Below are 22,998 nucleotides of genomic sequence, written 5' to 3'. Positions count from 1 at the left end.
GGGATAAATGATTAATACACAGCAATGTGTATGTAGCTGTGAATCAGATGAACTTCCTAGCAATGGCATTTCTTAAGGATTCCCATGTGTCCAAGACAGAATGGACCACTCTCATCTTTTGAACTCACCTTTCTATTACATAAATAGATCTCTTTAGACCAGAGCACCTGGTTTCAGGGGAAAAAAAAAATAAATCTCGTTCTTAAAACAGCCAGTGCTAAAGAATTCACTACACCACTGTCAATTGCTGCACTGTTTGATTTCAGTTTCTGTTAAAAATCTGCACCTTGCTTGTCATTTGAGGCTTGCCTGCCTTCAGCTTCCAGTTATTGAACCATAATGTTTCTGTCTGTAAGGCTCAGGAGTCCTATACTATCAAGTTTCCTTTCCCCAAGAAGGTACTTATAGACTGCAGTCATGTCATTCCCTTGCTAATCTAATTGGATTTAAAACTGTAGATCAGTCTCAAAAAACAAGCAATAAAAGGAGATTTAGTAGATAGCCCAACTGATCTCCAAGTCCCCAGCTTCCAGAGATCCACAAAGCTCTAACAAAACCTGCAAATTGACAGCTTGACTATGTTTCTGAATTCTGCTTCAACAGTATATCCACTGACACAGTCATAAACAATCTCTCCTAACATCAGGGCACAGGAATTGAACCATTTACATACTTGGTCTTTTGCTGACCAAACATTAAAAGCAATTGTTCAAGCAATGACAACATTTTATCATTGTGTCAGAAAAGAAAGACAGATAGTACCCTTTCCAATCTTTTTATTAACTCTTCAGATTTTCTGTCTTCATTGTGTTTCCTGTATATGTATGACAACAATAAAACAAAATAAAAGCAAGACAATAGCCACTGCATGAAAAATTCTAGAGCACGTAAGCAGCTTCCTTATAGCACATGAGGTCATTTCCTTCAGAGGCATTTTATCTAATCCTTTAAAAAATTAGTTAAACTAATACTTTATCCTCCTGAGCCAAGTAATAATAAAAAAGCCCTTTTTTGTAAAATACTTGGTCAGGGAATTGGTAATGAGTTAACCAACCTTTTACTCCAGATCACTGGCTTAAAACCAAGCCTTGCTTGATCGTGCCTAGAAGGCTCAGCTACGTGATAAAAGTCTGATGCTCTGTGGAAAATAAGAGGGCACACAGTCAAGTTCTTGGCAAGGTATTGCCCGTCTCACACTGGCACTCTTATCAGCCAGAAGTTTCATCAGAAAATACAAATATCCTCTGCAGCAGAATGACTGGCTTATCTGGGAGGAAGATCCTGCTTCTGATGAATTTCAAAGTACTTCTCGAGCCAACACTCCTCCCTCAAAAATATAGATTTAAGATCTGATGGCAAGGCATATCTATGGTCTGTTTGCACTGCACACCAAACAGTACACTCTGCCTCACATCTATTCACATTCCAATCCGACTGTTACCACTATTCACTATTGTTTCAAACAAAAAACTTCAACCTCCCATCAGGGGCACTGTCCTCTAATCATTTTTAAACTGTTTTCACTCACTTGCTGAAGCAAAAGGCCCCTAACAAAGCCGTCGCCCTCATGCTGCTGAAACACCATCAGCACTCTTGGCAGCAAACAGCAAGAGACAAGCACGAAGCCAACACAACATTTTAGTATTGATTTCTCTAAGAAATTTAAATCCCGCAGGGCATAAACATCAATTTAATCTGTATGCAGCTACAAAATGGCCTCACTCCCAATGTTCCTCATTTCAGCCAAAACAACTGGAGAAGAAACATGCTTAGCAGGGAAGGCAAAAGCGACTGACAGAACAAGTATTCCCATGTTCCCAATAATTCCTAAGAGTTTTGGAGACTACAATCATAAAATCCAGTCAGTCAAAGACAACCACCAACAAAAAAGCCTGTCTCATAGCCTGACACAAAAGCATCCCTGGATCATCCTGAGGACCAGTGGCATCCAGACTTGCCAAACTGGAGAGACACTTCATCCTCTGATGTGCCCACACTTTGCTGTGAAGTGACAGTCTCACATCTTGCCTTCAGGTTTCTGTGCCTCCACGTGACAACATGAAGGATGAAACACAACTGCTCCATGTTGTACTAATTAATATTCTGGAACAGGCCACTCAGGGAAGCCGTGGAGTCACCATTCCTGGAAGTGTTCAAAAAACAAGTAGACGTGGCACTTCGTGACACGTTTAGTGGGCATGGGGGTATTAGGTCAAATTTTGGACTTGGTGATCTTGGAGGTCTTTTCCAACCTCAGTAATTCCATGATTCTATTTTCTGAACTCTCCTCACACCATCACACTGCCTTCCCAGCCACACATTACTGCTAACTTCAGGCTGCTGAAAAGAGCATCGGAAGAAAACACCACCTGAAGAAAAGGGACATTTTTCACTTTGGAGTTTGCCCTCATGTAATCTTAGACTGAATTCTTCAGAAACAGAAGTCCCCCCTCTAATCACTGAGAAATCAGACCCAGCACGCACTGGTATTCCCCTTTTTTTTTCCAAGCACTGCAGGATTGCTGTTTTGTTCAAGAATGCACCTCACTGAAAAAAATTGGCTCATTCTTACACCAGCGCAAAGCCAAGGCATGTCTGTGTCACCCCAGCCAGTACTTAAGCCCCAAGTACGGTCAGTAGAATTCAGGGCACCAACGTTATTTGCTAGTGATGGATTTATGTACATAAGAAACTATAAATTACACAATAATCACAGACACAGGGTTTTATGGGCAAAGCCCGACTTGTAAAATGCAGCACCTTCTATCCACCTGCCCGTGCTGATGACAGTTACGTGGCAGAATAAGATTCCTAAAGGTATAAATGTGACAGAACAACACATTGGGCAACTGGAGTACTATGAAATCACTGACAGGCACAACTACATGAAGGCAGAAAGCCCTGTCCAAAGTTTACAGCTTCAGCAGAGGCTCCATCCCAGATAATCCATCTTCCTACAAGGCAGAATTTATTATTTGCTGTTGCAGCCCCACAAAGGCTTATTTAACACAATTCTAACACACACCTGACTCAGTATGTATGGATTTAGGGCTCAGATTACCAATGACATGAAGGTTTCTACACTGTATGCCAGCATATAATTTAAATATCTATACATTACATGTGTGATCAACACCAGAACCCCTACATGTGTGCTCTTTTCCTTCCACATACATAGCATACATCATGACAGTAGTTACTTCACCTGTTAGTAGGCAGGGGAATAGATTTTGCTCCCAGAAATAATCAGGTTTTTAGTCTTCACCAGGACAGATTCACAAGGTCCAAGCAAGGACCACTGCAACATTCTCTAGTCAGTCAATTTTAGGGTGAACTTTAGGATTGCTTGGTCAGGAATAGAAGCAACTCTGAAGTGATTGTCAAGATTATTAAAGTATATACTGCCAGATCAGTCTATACCACTGACAGCTTTATGGCTGCTGTGATCACCTGTGTCACTGAGCTGCAGACACTGTCATTTCTCTACAAAGTTACCATGGTTTTGACTTCAGAGAGTCCCCAAACCATGCAGCAAGCATGGCTGTATGTCCAGCCTCTAAACTCCTGTTGACAGTTCAGCTTTCAAAGGGGGATGGCTGCAAGAGTAAAAGGAAGTGACAAAACAGAAGGTGTTTGTGATACCACCAAAATTCAGGAAAATAAAGGCAGAACAGCAAAACTTCACCTTATCTGCATGAATCTCTGAATGGGAGGATGTAAACAACAGGGACAGACCAAACTTCACTTGTTTGTTTCTAGATTCAACACTCGGTCCGCCTCTTAAGCACATAAGCAAAACAGGATACAGGGTGTTACTGAATGATTTCCCCTGGAATCTGATTGAGAAAGATTAGAGCAATTAGAACAGAGTGACACACACTTTTAAAAGCCTTAAATCACAATTAATGTAAGGTTTAACCTTTCTACTAAGGATCATCTGGTGACTCTGTGCCATTTTCAAAACAAGGCTGACACACACATCCCAGCCTCAAAGACAAAATTCATCAGACAGAATCCCCTGCCCTCTACTGGCACCAGGGCCACACTGAAACCTGAGTTCAGGCCTGCAGGCAGCACAAACAGCACCTGAAGAGCTGTTTCAAGGGGTATTTTAAACTATTATTTGTAATTTACATAAGATCTATAATGTACCGGACCCATCCAACTGGGACCAAAACCTCACCTATGAAAGGCTCTTTCAGCATCATTGCTCTTCTTCCTACAGCACTAGTGAGACTGAGGATTCAAAACACTGCTCCTGGCAAGATAATACATTCATTAACTGAAAGCAAATTCTAAGGGATTATCTAATGTTTGTCCTGCTCACGGTGCATAACCAAGAACTCTACACGTCAGATTTTTATTTATTTATTTTTACAAAAATTCTCTCTCACGTACGCTGTTGCTTTTCTGATTACAGTCATCCAAACTGCATTTGGCCCAAGAACAGAGAGGCAGGTTCACAGCTGCCAAAATCATTTTTCCATCATCTTGGTGCCAGAGCTGGGGAAATTCTTAGCCAGGTTTCTGACTCATATGCACCACACAAATCTCAAGGCACCACAGCAAGGCATTTGTTGTGACTGACCATGTCACGCACATGTCTGCTACAGATCACTTTAATAGGTGTCATCATATAACTTTCCAGATCTTGTGAGAAGTTATTATTGTGTTCTCTTACTGGTCTAAACAAGAGTAACAAAAAAAAAATAATCCAAGATTTACACTTCTGTGATTATATTTCTGAATGTAAATCAGCTTGATTCCGGGAAATATCAAAGTAAATTCCCCATGTAGAAAAGGCCTAAAAGGAATTGAACAAACACAAGGGTCCTGACTGTGTATTTCATCCAAAAAGTAAATAAGCTTTTAAATCACATTAAAAGGGAAAAAAAAACAGCCTGAAAAACAGCAGCTATTAAACAAGAGAAAGTCTGGCAATGCCGGAGTAATTCCCACAATGCTCATCCATACCCTGAAACACATTCTGAACACACCCTGTTTTCAGAGCTGTCACACAACAAATGCAGATGTGAGCCTGCCATCACTACACAAATAACAGAGTATGACATTTAAATAATACCACTAAGGAGAAGTGGGAGATGCACACAGCCTACACTATGTACAGCAGTTCTTTTTTAAAGCAACTCATCTGTTAAGTTACCAAATAGCTAAAAAACCCTAGGGATGCAGCAAAACAAAAGTATAAACTATTCCAACAAATCTACAGGAACATAATCCAATCACACTTATCTCCTTTTTACTGTAGGCATCTACAGCATTTTAAAGAGGTATTAATGAAGAGTTCTTAAAGCTTATTAAGCCACATCCTAAAACTAGTTAGACTTTTGGCTGTCCTTCTCAGCCTAAACGTATTTACAGATAATTTCTCCCCATTTGTTTCCGTGTCAGAGTTGTCTGATATCTTAAATAGCTCTTCTTACACTCTAGTGCTTGTCCAACCCCTGACATTTACAGAGTGCAGAGGTGTCCTCTTCAGCCATGAGCTTTCTAAGCTATATAAGCCAAGATTTTGGCGCAGCAGAATCTAAGAATGAAGGATAAACAGGCATTTTAAACACAATCTATTTGAAACTCTGCCTGTCTCCATAAATAACCTCCCCAAATAAATACAGTTTCAAGTATATAAGAAAATATATAACAGGAAAACCTTTACAGCGTAAATTTATGAGGTGGTGTTGTCAAGCCTTGTGATTTGTTCCAGTATCTCTATATTTTCTCAACTTCCAGCTCCTGGAGTTCTCTCTTAAAAATAAACAATAAAAAATTCTATCCTTCATGATTATTGATAAAAGCCTGGAGGTAGGAGTCAAGCAATGGCTTGTGAAGGAGGAGGTCAGGATGTAAATAAAAATAATATGATTTTTAAAAATGAAACATTGATTAAAAACCCTCCAGATGAATTAACTCAGTAATTTTAAGATGCCACTGGCTGACAGACTGACAGGAAACACCAATAAAACATCTTACAGACTTGACTGTATTCTTTTTGCAGAACTGTACACCTAGTAATGATCTGGTCCCACTTCTATAGGTAAAACACCGGCTGATTTTGTTGTTCCAATGTGCTAAAACCTATTCATATAATAAATTCTAGGAAGCAGGGTCTATTCTTTTCTAAATCACAAGACAAGGAAAGGGCTTCTGCTTTATTAACAGAAAACTGAGGTAATGAGGTAAGTGACCAGTTTATGGAAGATCCAGGAACTGAACACGGATTTCAGATTTTCTGAGCTACAGTCTTGTGCTTTAGACAGAAGGCTGGTCTTCCTTTCCCTTAACAAGCTACCAAAGCCCAAACTCTTATTTAAAAATTCCCAATGCAGCTTAGAAACAATGAGACAGCAAGAATACTTGAAAAAGAAGTCATCTCAAAGTTAAACCACCAGTTCTGCCAAAGTTAACATCTGCAAAACCTTGCACCCAACATACCATCAATAATTTTTCCAAGAGACTAATTGAGGATCCATACCAGTTTCTGTATCCATCAGGCAGGACAAGAGTCACAACACTGACATTACTGTAGGGGGCTCCCACCTTTGTGTTTTGTCTCCAGTGTCATTAGTTCTGCAGCTGCTCATCATACTTACAGACTTTATACCCCAGCTTTTCAGCGTGAATCCTCTTGGCCATGAACTGCCCTTCAATCAACGCTCGTATTTCCACTTCCTTTGGAAAGCCCGAAACCTGTATCAAAGAGGGAATGCATCAAGTTAACACCTTGCCAAGCTGGAGAGTGGTTAAAAACATAAGACAGATTTAAAGTTGATTATCCTTGTCTTCACCCAGAGGTCTTCTTCCATCTAGGCCCCAGTTCTTCACCCATACACACAAGATGGACCTAAAGACTCACAACAGAGAACCCAACCCACATCCTTGGTGCTGTTGGTAAATCCATTAAATTTGAAATCGATGCACAACAGGAAGAGGTTCTATGGCAAGTTGTAAACCCTTCTCTGTGCATTTCCCAGCACCAAGGGCTCCTTAAGAATCAATATCTCAAAAATATAAAATTAAAGCAAGTAGATAAAATTCGGATGCATTAAGCAATGTCACAGAAGTTTAAACATATTTCTGCCTGCACTGAAGTGAAACCATGTAATCTTTTCATTAATTTAGTTAGTTTCTATATATAACATTTTTCCTGTCCTTTTGTAAACCAGAATATGAGAAAGGCAACAGAAGCAGGAAAATATTGAACTACAAACAAATGCAAGGAATATTTAGAATCATAGAATCGATTGGGTTGGAAAAGACCTCCGAGATCATCGAGTCCAACCCTTGGTCCAAATCCAGTCCATTTACTAGATCATGGCACTCAGTGCCACGTCCAATCTGCGTTTAAAAATCTCCAGGGATGGTGAATCCACCACCTCTCTGGGCAGCCCATTCCAATGCCTGATCACTCTCTCTGTAAAGAATTTTCTCCTGATATCCAACTTAAATTTCCCCTGGCGGAGCTTAAGCCCGTGCCCCCTTGTCCTATTGCTGAGTGCCTGAGAGAAGAGACCAACCCCCACCTGGCTAGAACTTCCCTTCAGGTAGTTATAGACGGTGATGAGGTCACCTCTGAGCCTCCTCTTCTCCAGGCTAAACAACCCCAGCTCCCTCAGCCTCTCCCCATAGGACTTATGCTCCAGTCCCTTCACCAGCCTTGTTGCTCTTCTCTGGACCCGCTCCAGCACCTCAATATCCTTTCTGAACTGAGGGGCCCAGAACTGAACACAATACTCAAGGTGTGGCCTCACCAACGCAGAGTACAGGGGTAGGATCACTTCCCTGCTCCTGCTGGCCACGCTATTTTTGATACAGGACAAGATCCCATTGGCCTTCTTGGCCACCTGGGCACACTGTTGGCTCATGTTGAGCTTCCTGTCAATTAGTACCCCCAGGTCCCTTTCTGCCTGGCTGCTCTTCAGCCACTCTGTGCCCAGCCTGTAGCACTGCATGGGGTTGTTGTGGCCAAAGTGCAGGACCCGGCACTTGGCTTTATTGAACTTCATCCCATTGGAATCAGCCCATCTCTCAAGTCTATCCAGATCCCTCTGCAGAGCCCTCCTGCCTTCCAGCAGGTCGACACTCCCTCCCAATTTAGCGTCATCAGCAAATTTGCTGATGATACACTCAATCCCCTCATCTAAATCATCTATAAAGATGTTAAACAGGACTGGGCCCAACACTGATCCCTGGGGAACACCACTGGTGACCGGCCGCCAGCTGGATGCAGCTCCATTCACCAGCACTCTCTGGGCCCGACCCTCCAGCCAGCTCCTAATCCAGGAGAGGGTATACTTGTCCAAGCCATGGGCTACCAGCTTTTCCAGGAGTATATTATGGGAGACAGTGTCAAAGGCCTTGCTGAAGTCTAGATAGACCACATCCACAGCCTTCCCCTCATCCACTAGGTGGGTCACCTGATCGTAAAAAGAGATCAGGTTGGTCAGACAGGACCTGCCCCTCCTAAACCCATGCTGGCTGGGTCTAATCCCTTGTCCATCCTGAAGGTGCTGTGTGATTGCACTCAGGATGATCTGTTCCATAACCCTGCCAGGCACCGAGGTCAGGCTGACAGGCCTATAGTTGCCAGGGTCCTGCTTGCAGCCTTTTTTGTGGATTGGGGTGACATTCGCCAACCTCCAATCATTTGGGACCTTCCCAGAGAGCCAGGACTGTTGGAAGATGATGGAGAGCGGTTTGGCAAGCTCTTCTGCCAGCTCTCTCATCACCCTGGGATGGATCCCGTCTGGTCCCATAGACTTGTTGGGATTCAGCTGGCTCAGTAAGTCGCTAACTACATCCTCCTGGAATACAGGAGGGCTATTCAGGTCTCTGTCTCTGTCTATCTGCTCTAGAGGCCAGTTGTCCTGAGGGCCACCTGTCTTACTGCTAAAAACTGAGGCAAAGTAGGTGTTAAGTACCTCAGCCTTCTCCTCATCTTTGTTAACTATATTTCCCTCAAAGTCCAACAGAGAACTGAGGTTTTCCTTGCCTCTCCTTTTGCTATTAATGTATTTATAAAAGGACTTTTTGTTATCCCTAACTGAATTAGCCAAATTAACTTCAAATTCCACTTTTCTTTCCCTAATTTTTTTCCTGCATGACCTAGCTCTCTTCGTAAATTCTTCATAAGTAACCAGCCCTTTTTTCCACAGTCTGTAAACTTTCTTTTTATCCCTGATTTCTTTTAGAACCTCCCTATTTAACCAAGCCGGCCGTCTTCCCCTCCGGCTGGCCTTTCGGCACACTGGTATAGCCTGTTCCTGTGCGCTCAAAATTGCCTGCTTGAAGCATGTCCATCCCTCCTGGACCCCCTTGCCTTTAAGGGTTGTTTCCCAGGGTATGCCTTGAATTAGTTTTTTGAATAGGCCAAAATCTGCCCTCTGGAAGTCCAGAGTAGAGGTTTTAATGATGGCTCTCCTTACATCCCTGAGGATTGAAAATTCAATTAGTTCGTGGTCACTATGCCCCAGGCGGCCTCCAACCACTACATCATCCACCAGCCCCTCTCTGTTCGTAAACAGTAGGTCTAGTGGGGCCTTACCCCTGGTAGGCTCATTTACCAGTTGATGAAGGAAATTATCCTCTATACACTCCAGGAACCTCCTTGACTGCCTCTTCTCTGCAGTATGAAGCTCCCAGCAGATATCCGGCAGGTTAAAGTCACCCACAAGCACAAGGGCTGGAGATTTTGAGACATCTGCCAGCTGCTTGTAGAATAATTCATCTCCTTCATCATCCTGGTTGGGCGGTCTGTAACAGACACCCACAAGGATGTCAGCCTTGTTGGCCTTCCCCCTGATTCTGGTCCACAGGCACTCAACCTTGTCACTGCTGACCTCAACTTCAACAGAGTCAAGAGACTCTCTAACATATAAAGCCACCCCTCCACCTCTCCTTCCCTGCCTGTCCTTTCTGAAGAGCTTGTAGCCCCCCATAGCAGCACTCCAGTCGTGTGCGTCATCCCACCACGTTTCTGTGACAGCAACTATGTCATAGTTTTGCTGCTGCACTATGGCTTCCAGCTCCTCTTGTTTGTTTCCCATACTGCGTGCATTGGTGTACATGCACTTCAGCTGGGCCATTGATTTTATTCTCAACTCAGGCTCTACACCCTTAGGCTTTTTTCTGGAGAGCCCAGTTGCTGCCCCTTCCCCCTTCAGACCTAGTTTAAAGCCCTCCTAACTAACCCTGCCAACTTACGGGCTACAGTTCTTTTGCCCTTCCCAGATAGATGAAGCCCATCTGGTTTGACGAGACTAGGCAACATGGAGTTTGCCCCATGATCAAAAAACCCAAAATTTTGACGATAGCACCATCCTCTAAGCCACCTATTGGTAAGCTGTGCTTTCCTAAACCTCTCCTCATTTATCTCTTCATTCATCCCAGCTAGCACAGGAACTGAGCCAATTACTACCTGTGCTCCTGTCCCATGAAGTGATCGGGTCAGAGCCTTAAAATCTTTTTTAATTACCCTGGTACTCCTATTATTGATGTCTTCACTTCCAACCTGGACAACCAACAGCGGGTAATAGTCTGAGGGTTGAATAAGCTTAGGAAGTGTTTTTGTAATATCCCTCACCCTGGCCCCAGGAAGACAGCAAACTTCCCTGTGGGATGGGTCTGGCCGACATATAGGGCCCTCAGTTCCCCTCAAAATGGAGTCACCAACTACAATAACCCTTCTCTTTTTCCTTTTACCTGTAGTTGTAACAGATCCAGTAGACCGGGTGTAACCAGAAGACCTTGTAGACAGATCTTCCTCCTGACTGTCCTCCATCAGACTTTCTGAAACCAGGGCCATATACCTGTTTTTTAAGGGCACCCTGGCAGGTGAAAGGGGTCGAGAGGGGGTGGTTTTGCCTCTACGAGCAGGCACCTGTTTCCATTCCTCTCCATCCATATTGTCCATTCTGTCTGCCTGATGGCAGGGGGGGCTGGGCTTCACCACTTCCTGCTGGGCTTCTTTAGGAATCGAAAGGGTGTGACTCCACCAGTCAATTTCCCTTTCACTCTCCCTTATACTCCTTAGTCTTTCCACCTCTTCCTTTAGCTCTGCCACCAGACATAGCAAATCATCCACCTGCTCACATCGTAAGCAGGTGTTTCTCACGCTGTCCTCTGGTAGCAGTTGTAGGCTCAAACAGTCTATGCAGCCAGAGGCCTGAGTGGCTGCATCCTTTTTAGAGGGTTCTGTCTGTATTGACACCCCTCTACTGGTAATAGGAGCAACAGCTTTCATTTTTTTGGGAGGCATGACTGCCTTGAGCTGTGAGAAAAAAGCCACAGAAATACCTTAGGCTTCTGCCCTACCTGTTTGCCCTGCCTATGGGAACTGCCGTGCAAACTTCCGTGCCACGCCCTCACTGATGTGCCACGCCCCTGTTTGCCCACTCCTGTGTGGGGTGCGTGAGCGAAGGTCGCTCACGCTCTCTTGGAGGCTCTTATTATGCCTCCCTATCACCTGCTAATGAGCCTGACCCCTCCCACTCACCTTAATCGGTTCCGAGGAGGAGCCAAGCCTGGGCAGCAAACAAGAAGTTGAGGTTTTCCATGCACTACAGTAAGTGCCTACATCTGTATAACAGCTAGAAGTGATTAAGCATTCATTTAATGGCAAACACTTATGAGACTAATGTTACACTGCAAACACAAGATTGTATCAATCTCTGTTCACCTACGTGAGGTCTAATCAACTGGGAGTAATAACTGATCAAAGACATCTCTTGAGTTGCATATCACCCAGAAAGCCAGACATTAAACAACACCCATTCCACAAAAGAAAAAAAAAAAAAACACAAAACAAAACAAAACAAAACAAACACCCAAGAATTTTCCATAACTGAATTTCTTTTTTATTCCACTTGGATTTGAGCCTGTGTTTACTTGCATACCACTGTGTAGCTTGTAGGTTACTCCAAGACACGCAGGACAGCAAAATGATGTCTTTAGTTTACATACACATTTAGAGCAAGATAAAAGAGAAAATATTATAGCCCAAAGTTTCAACACATTCTTATCTGTGCTTCATGAAATTTAGAAGACAAGGACCAAGTCATGTACGTGTACTAAGCTCTCAGTAAGCTTAAAGTTAATCCTGTTTCAAAGACAGTGTTGGTTTCAGTAAATCCATGTTTTCCAGTAAAGAAAATATTTCATAAAAAGAATACCATTTAAGTTCTAGTTCAGACATTGCACTGTAGATACTCTTAAGCTACAGACCAAATACTTCCTTATAAAAATCATCCCAGGGACTTGCATCAATAACTGGCAACAAGTATCTCAGACAGAAGGGGGGAGGAAAGATAATGGTGAAGATTTGTAGCCTTGACATCACTCCTTCAAGGTTTGAGACATTAAATAGATTATTACTACCTTTTGGTTGTCTCTGTTGAATCTGTGAATCCCAACTGCTTCAGGAGTAATTTCCATCACGTCAAAGTAGAAACCTGCACCAAGGAACATGAAAGAGTGTCGTGTTTGCTCCCAGCCCAAAGCTGGAATATTATTTCTGCACACAGCTAAAGTGAAAGTAAGTGTTTATCATGGATTTGGACATTTGAATCACCACAGAATCTGTGATTCTTTCAGTTTACAAAACATGGGTCTTCAACATGTCTGTCTCTAGGCATCCCAAAAGTGTAATAAACACCAAGCCCACAAAAGAGGACACATCCACCAGAACATGCACACATGCAAGTAACACAGATAACACATCACACATACTAGAAATAGTCTGAGTAGGTCACATGCAAGGGTGAAAGAAGGGAAAAAAACACACAGAAAAAATGACAAGTTAATAAGAAGAGTACAGGAATGTTAGAACACTTCATACACTGGATTAGATTTCATGAGCTTATTAGAGAACATCAGATACTTTAAGTCATGAAGCAGAGCTGGTCTCTGAATAGTTTTGATGAGATCTGAAAAAATGCAGCAATGTTTTGTAGAAAAAACTGTGAGAGAGATTTCTTTTGTGTTAATGGCAAGAAGGGTTGATAAGAAAAGATGTTCAAGAGAGGACACAAAAAAAAATGAGGACAGAAAAACTGAAGAGAATAGCTAAGAAACTAAAGAGAGTTTCTAAGATGCAAACCTTGGAACAAGACTGTGCTGCCCTACGAGCTCTCTGATTATGAGGCAAAAAAAACCACCAAAAATAATTCTGTGCCTTAGCACACATAACCTTTTTGTCTAAACATTCTGAAAACTTGCCAGTAAGCAACACTGTGTGTTAAAGATCTGCAGGCCCTGTCAAGGGATGTATATCCCAAAGTTTCCTTTCTGACCCCCAAACCTCTGCAGAAGCATCTCCTCACCAAGCAGGGAGCATGGGGAACAAGGGATAAAAGGGTGAGTGCATAACCAGTTACACCTTAGCTCTGATTCCCCCAGGCACTCAAATTATGGAGATTGCTGAACTTTTGCATATATACTCAGGGGTTATTCTATCATACAGGTTATTGGGGATGACTTCCATGAAACATCCATTCTATAGAGGATTTAGAGAGGATCCAAGTGAAAATACTATAACACATATATTTTAAAACTTTAAGGCCCTGTCCTGGTATCCTTGATATCAGCAACAATATTTTCATCAACTTGCAATTTTTTTTAATACTGTCTAAATTGGCTGACTTTGGGATTTTAGAATAATTTCTTCCCATTTTCTAAAACACCTGAATTGATTTGTCTTCTAGTGAAAAGAGATTCCTGGTCATTTTAAAACCCCACAGAGATTGGATTTGACAGACAACATAACAGAGCTTCTAAAAATGAAAAATCTAATCACACAGCGTCAAGAGGTTGTACCATAAATTCACTCTTCTAAGGAGTGAAAGTCTTCTATAGCTTAAACATCTACATTTAAAAACTTCACTACCTACAATTTTTACATTAATTTTACTCATATTAATTCACACCTAGGATGATGGCATTGATTTCAAATCCTGCTCTGCAATGGTTAATTTTAATCTTGATTACACATATGCTCACCTTTCAATAGCTTATTCCAGAGCTATATAATAGACTTGTAAAATGTTAAACTGTAGGAAAGAAAATAATGTATAACTTCAAATCCATGGGTTTATTAGTATTTTAAAAATATTTCCATTATCATAATTTTGTTTCATTTCATTCCCTTACCAAAACAAGGGGAAAAACAGGGATAAAATGACTCTGTGACATACACTGGGGAAAATGCAGGAAATCTGGGTATCCCTTGACATCACTGCTTTGTCAATATGCACAAACAAAATTCTAGAGTTATGACTGAGAAAGAAATAACATGGAGCTACTTAATTCTTGGTTTGAGTCTTCAGAAAAAAAGAAACTAACTTTTAAGAAAGCCTCATTCAGAAATTACTAGTTTTAAACATTCTACAGCTAAGATGTTACTAACACCCTTTCAATGACCAAAAAAATTCCATAAATACAATTTTCTTATTTAGTAAATATTGAAGGAAAACACTATTATGACATTTAGGCTGTCAATACGGCATTTCTAAGTACACATTACAAATTTCCCTTGCTCTAGTCAGCTTAATTCTTGGCCTTTATCATAAGTAAAAAATAGGTACAACACCACTCAAGTAGGTGTCTAAGCAAACCCTCAAACTCCCAGCCCTGATAAGGCTCCTACCCAAGTTTCCATTGTTTCCAGCAACAGTTGATGATAAGGCTTTGGAGAATTCATCCCAGGAGCCTGAAGCACAGTCATCTCTGATCCTCTCTCTCATCAGAGAACCATTCTTAAAACTGAAACACACAAACATACCATATGTATTTTCCAAAACATTTGGCTCCAGATTTTTAAAGCATTTTGTTCCTTTACTCGATATTGGTGTTCAGATTATCACCTGAATAAAGGTGGCCAAGTTAAAAGATGCAATCACTTCATTATGGAAAGAGAGGGAGAAAATGAGATAAGAGAGAAAACAAATATTATGAGACGTTGAGGAACACAGTGCAGAGATGCTGGTATACACATCTCCACTGAATGAGCTTAGATCCAGTCTGGCAGGTCATGCTAAACCCAGCCTAGCTCTGAACAGCTGAGACATCTCCTCGGAGAAGTACTCTGACACCATGCTCAAAAGGTCACTCTGAGATGGCTCTGCAAGGAGCAGAAAGAGTGTCTCTACATTGCATTTATTGTTTCAGGAACATGGTACCAGTATGGAACCAGCTTGGATCCAACAAGACTTATGAGGTCTAGCTCTGTGCCAGGATCTGGCAAAGGAAGGGCACAACAGCTGCATCTGCAGCCTGTGGTCCAGAGCCAGTAAACAAAACATGTGGTAAAATATGCATCTCTTCAGTGTTTATGGTCTTTGCACCCTTTGTACAGTCACTTTCCTTGTGAATATCGTACTCCTGCAAAACACTGCAGCATTGGACTCATACCCAGGGGAAAGCAGTTTGAATACTCTCCAACACAGAGTTATCAGACAAACTCAGTAGGAGAGGCACAGAAATATCCAAAATGAGAGCAAGGAAATTTTTGAACTTGCTCAGTAGCACCAGCTGAAGTTACTTGAGTTTTCTATATAAATACTCTGCCTGGTAGCTCAGGCACTCTTCTTTTACTGAGGTTCCCCCATTAACTCAAATATTCTAGAAATAAAGGGGCATTGGTGCAAAAAGGAAACTGTCAGGTCAGAAATTAGTAGACAGGAGGAACAGAAGCCATTAACTCAGCACTGCCAACTACACCAAACCACATGTTAAGCTGCAGTAAAGAACAGCAGTGTAACAATTATTCAGAAAAATGCTTCAATATCTCCTTTCCTGTTACAAGCATGTTGTTTATATAGCTCTTCTACACAGGAAAAGTAGGGAACATATTGGGTAAAAGAGAAACTCAAATGTAAATTAAAAAACAGACAAACAAACAAAAATCCAAGACAAAACAAAACAAAAAAAACCTGCTAGGAAATCACACTATGAAAGTGAGTAACTTGCAATCAACATCATGCTTTTGAACTCAATTTCATGGACACTGTTCCCACTCTCATCTACTACTGCACAGGTAAGACTCAACAGTAACAGTTCAAAGGCAGACTTGATCTTTGTTGAAGTTTTGAGCTACAAGCATCTACAGTCCAGGGGATTTAGACACAAAATTTACCTGCGTATTACTGGAAAATATTTGCCTAAACACTATGACCTGGTTTGGAAGTTTTAGTCCGGAATACAGTGACTCAGTGAGGGCAAACATACCTTCAGGCCACCTTTCCACCTACTTGACTGGAGAGGGGCCAAACAACTCCCAGATCACAGCAGCCAAGAGCTGCCACGAGGATCATTCTCTCAGCTGGGTTTCTTGAGATCTCACTATTTTCCTCATGCACAGCCTAACACATCCCTGAACAGCAATGATCATACTCCTCTCTGGAAGGGGAACCTTCACCTGCTCCATTTATGTCCCACCTGGACCACTAGAAGAGCACAGAAGTTACACAGCCTGGTCAGGATTCACACATTTCACATTCTATTTCGGAAGATTTGTTATTCCTGCACATTAAATGTAGTACCTGAGATTCAGGGTGAACTGGCTCTACGTATACGCAAAAATAATTTCAGCTTTTTATTGCCATGAGAATTCATCCTCCACAACTCTGCAGTTTCAGTTACTCAAATTAAACAATAGGGATGCTATAACGTTGATGGAAATGTTTCAGCGGTAGATTGCAATACACCGTAGAGAATGCTGAATGTTCTATTCATTATCATTTTGCAAAAGAAATAAAAAACACTAACACAGAGAAGGAAATATGTGCTATTGATCCCAGATGTACAAAAAAATAAACGGTATTACCATAAAAGTGCCATATATGTTTGAGAATCAACAGGATTGCAGAGGATATGGCCTTCTAAGGCAGGAGTTGGCTCTTGGATCCACAGAAACAGTGTGTCACTTGTGCCAAGGCTAATCTGGAGGGGAAAAAAAAAAAGTAATTGAAGCGTTATCACAATGTGCATGGAAAGCAATACAGAAATTAAATTAAAACCATTTGTTATTACCACTAATTGTTTTTAAATTACACATTAAGTCAATTGGATTCGTGACGAAGCTAGCTCTGACTTAGGCTGTCATGCCAGTGAAATACCTACTAGATGGAGACTTAGGTTTTAATGGAGCATTAGTTAAAAACAGTCACAAGAGTTTACTTAAAATCTTTCAGGCAGCTTACAGATTGACAGAAATAAAACAAGTGCAAATCCAATAAACAGAAAATCAACACTAGCAGGTATATTTAACTGATAACCTACAACTATTTACATTTTTATGTATTTCAAGTATTAGAGGATATGGGCAGCTTTCAGGAGTATGTTTTCACTTACTGCAATATCTCCTTCATGAAGTCTCATGCCTGCCAATGATGCTGAAAGCAAAAAAAAACCAGATAAAAAGGTAGTTCTTTGACTCAATTAATCCCATGATATGAGAGGTTGTAATACATTGGATTCACCATCCCAAAGTTCAATATAAATGGCAAATATGCTCCCGATAGCCTTGGCCTATACATCATAAAAGATGGGCAAAGCATTTGGGTGAGAGAGGGACTTTTAACAAAATCAAAATGCTCAAGACAACAGACTACAGAACTGCATCATTATCTAATGGTTTATGTATTCAGGTTTAAAATAGAGTGGACCCTTGATTAACAACACACTTTAAAGAAGAAACACTCCCACTTCCATCAGACTACTCACATATTTATTGGACTAAGCTGGATTTGAATCTCTAGAAGAAAAAACTGGACTTTTGGAAAATGCAGTTTACCCAACTCCCAGAATATGAATGTAAAATATATCATGATGAAGCCTCCATCATGATTCAGACCTGCATATGTTGCTGTAATATGGGTATCTTATTTTCACAGTCTTGAGAAACAGAAAAATTTGCTCTACACTGAAACAATCTCCAGGATTAAAAAAACTGACCCTAAATTATCACCTTCCCTTGTACTGAGATCTATCAGTCTGACAAAAGGACAGCTTTAACTCTCAGAGAAAGACAATGAGATCCATCTCCACCTTTTAGTTGGAAAAGATACAATGGATTTAATTCATATTTTCTAAGCTAAAATGTTGGCAGTTCATAGTAAGGATAGTTTCTTAGGGGCAGGCAAACAAAAACTGAAGCTATCAAGAGGTAAATGAATTCATCCCTGATTACTTGGTAAAAGAGACTTAATTTGTCATACACAGCTCATCCAAGACGTCTCCATCTCAGAAAAAACAGTGATGGAAGGGTGTTGGAAAGAAGAATTAATGCTGATAAACACAATATTCTTTCATTGTATAGGGAGCATCTAAGAATCAGTGACATTGATTTAGAATTTTAGTACATACATAACCATATTCACTGAATTTTACACAGTTAATCATCTCACCTGGATTGTCTCCTGTAAATGCTACTATTTTACAGTCTGGGCTAAACCCATAACGCTGACTATAATATGGAGAAATGGTCCCCTAAGGAAAGAAAGAAAGAAAGAGAGCAGAAAAAGCTCAAAAAAATTGGAATGTAATCTTGGAATGTATGACATAATGTGTTACAACATAGAACTGGAAAAAAAAAAAAAAAAAAAACACAAATGAGCAGCTACAATAAGGATTTTGTGCATTTCAGGTATAAATGAATATTTTTAAAAAATTTATCTCACTTTTTTTGTTGCTGTTGAGAACCATACAGAAATACTCCCAGATTAGATATTGAAACAGGCTAGTAAATAGCAGCATTTTAGCTTGGGGTTTTCTCCAGTTATTCACATCAAGTAACATAAACACACCTATCTGTTTTGCACATATACATGAATATTAATACATAGAAATTAGAAATTCAATGCAAACATAAGAGGAAACACAACATCACATCACAACATAAAATGCTGGAATATGACCCCTATTATTTTAGAGGTCAAGAACTGTGTTCTTTTAAGCCATATTTGATAGCCATAAAAGCCATAGAGAAAAATTAGGAGAAGAAAACTATATGTACAAGGACATCTGTAACGATTTCTTATATCTTCCTCTCCTTTACAGATCAGCACTGAATGCAGAGGGATCAGGTGATGGGTATCTATGCTGTTTTACATGTGCTGGGTAGTAAGACTAAACTCATTTAGTCTAGGAGATGTGAGGCTTGATTTGATTTCACCATTATGCTACACAAACTGAGGAGCTTTAAATACCCCAAATTATTCACAAAGATTACCTCATTAACTCTACAAACTGTTTAAAACAAGGTCTCTGTAAAGAAATGCAAATATGGGGTTCTGTTTCTGCAGTAATAAACACCCATGCACAGTTCTGCAGTGACCAGGTGCTTGTGGGCATGGGAGGGAACCCCAAAGATTCCAATAATTGCAGCATAAACCAAAAATTCTCTCATCATAGCCCAGGGCATGCAAGAATCCAAAGACATCAAAGCTGTGGTGGATGCCAGCTAATGATTTCCATGTATGCTCTGGCAGACACATTCACAACACACCTGGAAATATTAAATCAAGAAGCTTTGCTCTGAGGATAGCTGTGCATGCATTGTGTCTGTGTGCACACACAAATACACTCCAAGAAATGCTTTTAGCACAGCTCTCAGGTGTTGCTTCTAAGTCCTCTAGACAGGCACATACCAGGACTGAATGGGATGGTACAGGGCATCCTAGTCTCTCCTCTAATCCAGGTGCACAAGCATCAAGGCAGGACTTTGACCACACCTTTTCCCAAATCTGCAGCAAGTTCATACCAGAACCTACAAGACAGACCAAAACAGGAAGTGTACAGGATTAAACAAAAAGACAGCACTGTATCAGAAAACTCCACCAGCAGAAAATTTACAGATTTATATTTTACATTCAAAGAGAATGGTTTCAGCTCTTCTAAGCATAAAGGATACTGATAATTCAGCCTCAGGAGAGCTTTCACCTGGAAAAGCAGCAGAAAATGCTTCCCTGATGCACAATGCACTAGACAATTCAGTTATTCCCAAATTAAGAGTAAAAAAAAAAAAGAATAATAATTATGTCTCCTCGTCAACTGCTCCTCAAATCATCCACCTTAGATAAAGACTTCACTGCAATTAACTAAAGATGATGCAGCACTGTGACTTGAAGGCATGTTGTGCTCACCTGAGACCTAACAGTGAAGAAGTCCCTCCCTGGTTGGGATGGCTTTACACTACTCCTACCTTTGAGCAGAGAAGCCTGTAAGCATCTAAATCCAGGCTAACTAAGCTTCCTCCATATTGATGTTTCCCTCTTCAGAGATGACAAAAAAAAAAAAAGCTTAGAAGTCAAAAATATGCATGAGGACAAATTTTCAAGCGTAGCCTCTAATTTTGAGACTAGTTTGGAAAGTCCAGTTTTGAATACCAAAGTCATGATTTTCAGAAATGCTGAACGGCCCAGCTGAAAACTGCAACACCTGCAAGAGGGCAACCTTACAACCTAAATAACTGGTTTGGTCACCTATTTCCTCAGCAGAACTATCACTAGATCTAAGGAAGGGCTGTGCAGTTTTGGTTTGGTTTCTCACTGCTTTTTCCTCACTGTTTTATTGCTGGTTTAAAAGTTAATTGAAGTTAGTTAGTGGCCATATCTACATAACATCCTGAGCACTCCACAGCCCTTGCTTAGGTTTCTAGGATGCGTTTAATTGCACATTTCATTAGACTTGAAAATCTGTATGTGTTTCTGGTTAGTGCTGCTCAGGGACATGGTAGTCTTATTCCAGATTAACAGCATTTTCATTTTAAAGACCATTTAGCCCATAACTTATTTATCTCAGAAACACAGACACATTCTTGGTTGAGCACAATGGAAAACCTGAAATTTCTTTCCATTCAGTACATCTTTAAAATCACAAAGATGGTGAAGTTGATGCCATATGCAGTGCCTGTGGGACAAAACTATGCTTGTTATGCTGGTAGAGGAAAAAAAGGATGCAGCCCACATCTCAGCCAGCACATCACAAGGTTCCAGCAGTGCTTATATTCTGCAGAAGGGCACATGCCTGCAACACACTCCACACATACACTACTGCTGGTCACACAGCCACAAATGAGCCCACCCTATCAACTCCCAGCAGCCTTTTTTACATAGGCTTAATAATGAGTTTAGTAACATTTATAAAGGGATTACACATTTGTGCAGTCCAATCCTAAACTCTACCAGCCAGGTCTGGACCTATTGCTCCACACAGTGTTGTAAACAGAAAGTGTTGAGCTCTCCAGCTGAGACACAGGAATAATCCAAGCTTCTCTCAGTTCTCTGAGGAGGATCACTGTAAAGAGCTAGATTTAAACCCAGCCATCCCCTTCTTCCAAGGGTAAACTGAGTCTTGCCAAGTTAAACTCAGACCAGAGTCACCGTCTGCACTTCTCAGAGGCAGAGGGTGTAAGCAGCTGCATGTTCAATGTTCTCAGGCACAAGAAGGCTTTCTACGAGGAAATACATAAATCTATAACTTTTCCCGGAAAAATCCCTAATTTAAAAGGTCAGGAACCCCTTCACTCAATTACAATAATTAGTAAGGAACAAAATCTTTAAATAAATAGGAATTTTACTAGGGAAAGGTTACTTGTTGTTTTCTCTGGATTTTTTTTGAAAAAAATCTTCCTGCTCCACACCCTGCAAGCCTTGAGAAACATTTAACCAGTATCCTCCAATGCAATTTTGCAAGACATAAGGGCAGCCTCCAATCTTTCCTGCATAAAACAGGAAAATCACTAACCTTTATAACTGAAGGTTTATATTATACCGAAAAAACCACTTCAGTTTATTGACTGGTAGATATAGTGGCACAAAGACTTTAATGGGCCCTGAGAAAAGAGAGATGAGCTAATTTCCCCCAACCTCAGAAACTCATTTAAAAGATGTGAAACAACTATTTTAGAAGAACTGTTAATCTGTTGGCCTGGATTCATCCTATCCAACTGAGGGCATGAGAATCTCTAGTCAGTGGAAAGTAAAAACCAGAGTTGAATACCCCTTTGATTATATGAGGAGTGATGCACACTGAGCTCCTAAATTTAGGACCCCTAGTCACAATCTACACCACAAAGTTTAACATATAAAATTAGTAATAATCTGAGAACTAAGGGAAGAAAACAAAAATCAAAGGCAGCCCTTCCACTCGTCACTCCAAATGGATACCTCATCAGCAGTGAAGGTCAAAAGCCAAGACCATGGTCTAGTAAGGACTGAGGAAAAGGTCAATATGTGGATGAATAGGATTCTGTATTTCAATGCATACTTTTAGCATAAAATGACCAGGAGCACAATCGGGACTTGCTAATATTTATTACATATACAAAAGTGTGAGTGCTTGAACACTTGGGGAGATGGGGGAGAATACAAACACTTTCATTACAAGGATGGAAGGATGCAGGCTGACTGGTTTCATTAATCAACAAAGTAAAGATCAATATTTGCACATGTTTATAAGCAGGTAAGTGCCTCTGTATTACACCCCTCTGGATTGCTTTCTCAGTGAGCTAAAACCATGAGCAGTGTAACTGCTGACACCTCACATGCTACATTAGGAGTAAATTCAGGCCACCACACTCCTTTTGAAAAGGCCTCGGTCCAACACATCATTTTTTGATAGAAGTATGCTAAGCTATGATTTGCCTAAGGCTCTTAGAAAAGCATTTCAAAAGATAAAGCTTCTCTAGGTCAAGAGCTGAATTGCTGTTCTTTAAGGTGTCTTCTAAAAGAAACAATGCCCCAAGTGTTCCCAAATGTATCTTAGTTTTAACATCTGCACAATATAAATGAAAATAATTCTTCATTCCACTAGAAGGTAATTTCATTTTTTTTAAATAAATCACCCAGAGTGCTCAGCCATTCACAAGGAGTGATTTGAACCTTAAGAGATTGGACCTTTAAGAAGAAAAGGAAAAAATCCTGAAACTGAATAGCACATTTCCTACAATAACCTGCAAATTTACAGGGATAAGTTATTGTGCAG

At 40.8% G+C, this 22,998-nt stretch overlaps 1 protein-coding gene across 5 annotated transcripts in view; it reads right to left on the bottom strand.

Annotated features, from left to right (window-relative positions):
* The window catches only part of XYLB (xylulokinase), a 93,518-nt gene that overhangs the window by 51,397 nt on the left and 19,123 nt on the right, over nt 1-22,998 (bottom strand). For all 5 annotated transcript variants that reach the window (XM_064638689.1, XM_064638694.1, XM_064638674.1 and 2 more), the window contains exons 9-15: nt 19,662-19,780; nt 18,420-18,501; nt 17,365-17,405; nt 16,838-16,953; nt 14,660-14,775; nt 12,394-12,467; nt 6,612-6,708 (exon numbers count right to left, since the gene is read on the bottom strand). In XM_064638689.1, the coding sequence (XP_064494759.1) occupies nt 6,612-6,708; nt 12,394-12,467; nt 14,660-14,775; nt 16,838-16,953; nt 17,365-17,405; nt 18,420-18,501; nt 19,662-19,780 (645 nt within the window). The remainder of the gene's footprint in view (nt 1-6,611; nt 6,709-12,393; nt 12,468-14,659; nt 14,776-16,837; nt 16,954-17,364; nt 17,406-18,419; nt 18,502-19,661; nt 19,781-22,998) is intronic.

Source organism: Pseudopipra pipra, chromosome 1 (genome assembly GCF_036250125.1).
Source record: "Pseudopipra pipra isolate bDixPip1 chromosome 1, bDixPip1.hap1, whole genome shotgun sequence".
Classification (NCBI taxonomy): Eukaryota; Metazoa; Chordata; class Aves; order Passeriformes; family Pipridae; genus Pseudopipra; species Pseudopipra pipra.
The sequence above is the reverse complement of the archived record's forward strand: the minus strand, read 5'-3'. Positions and strand labels throughout refer to the sequence as shown.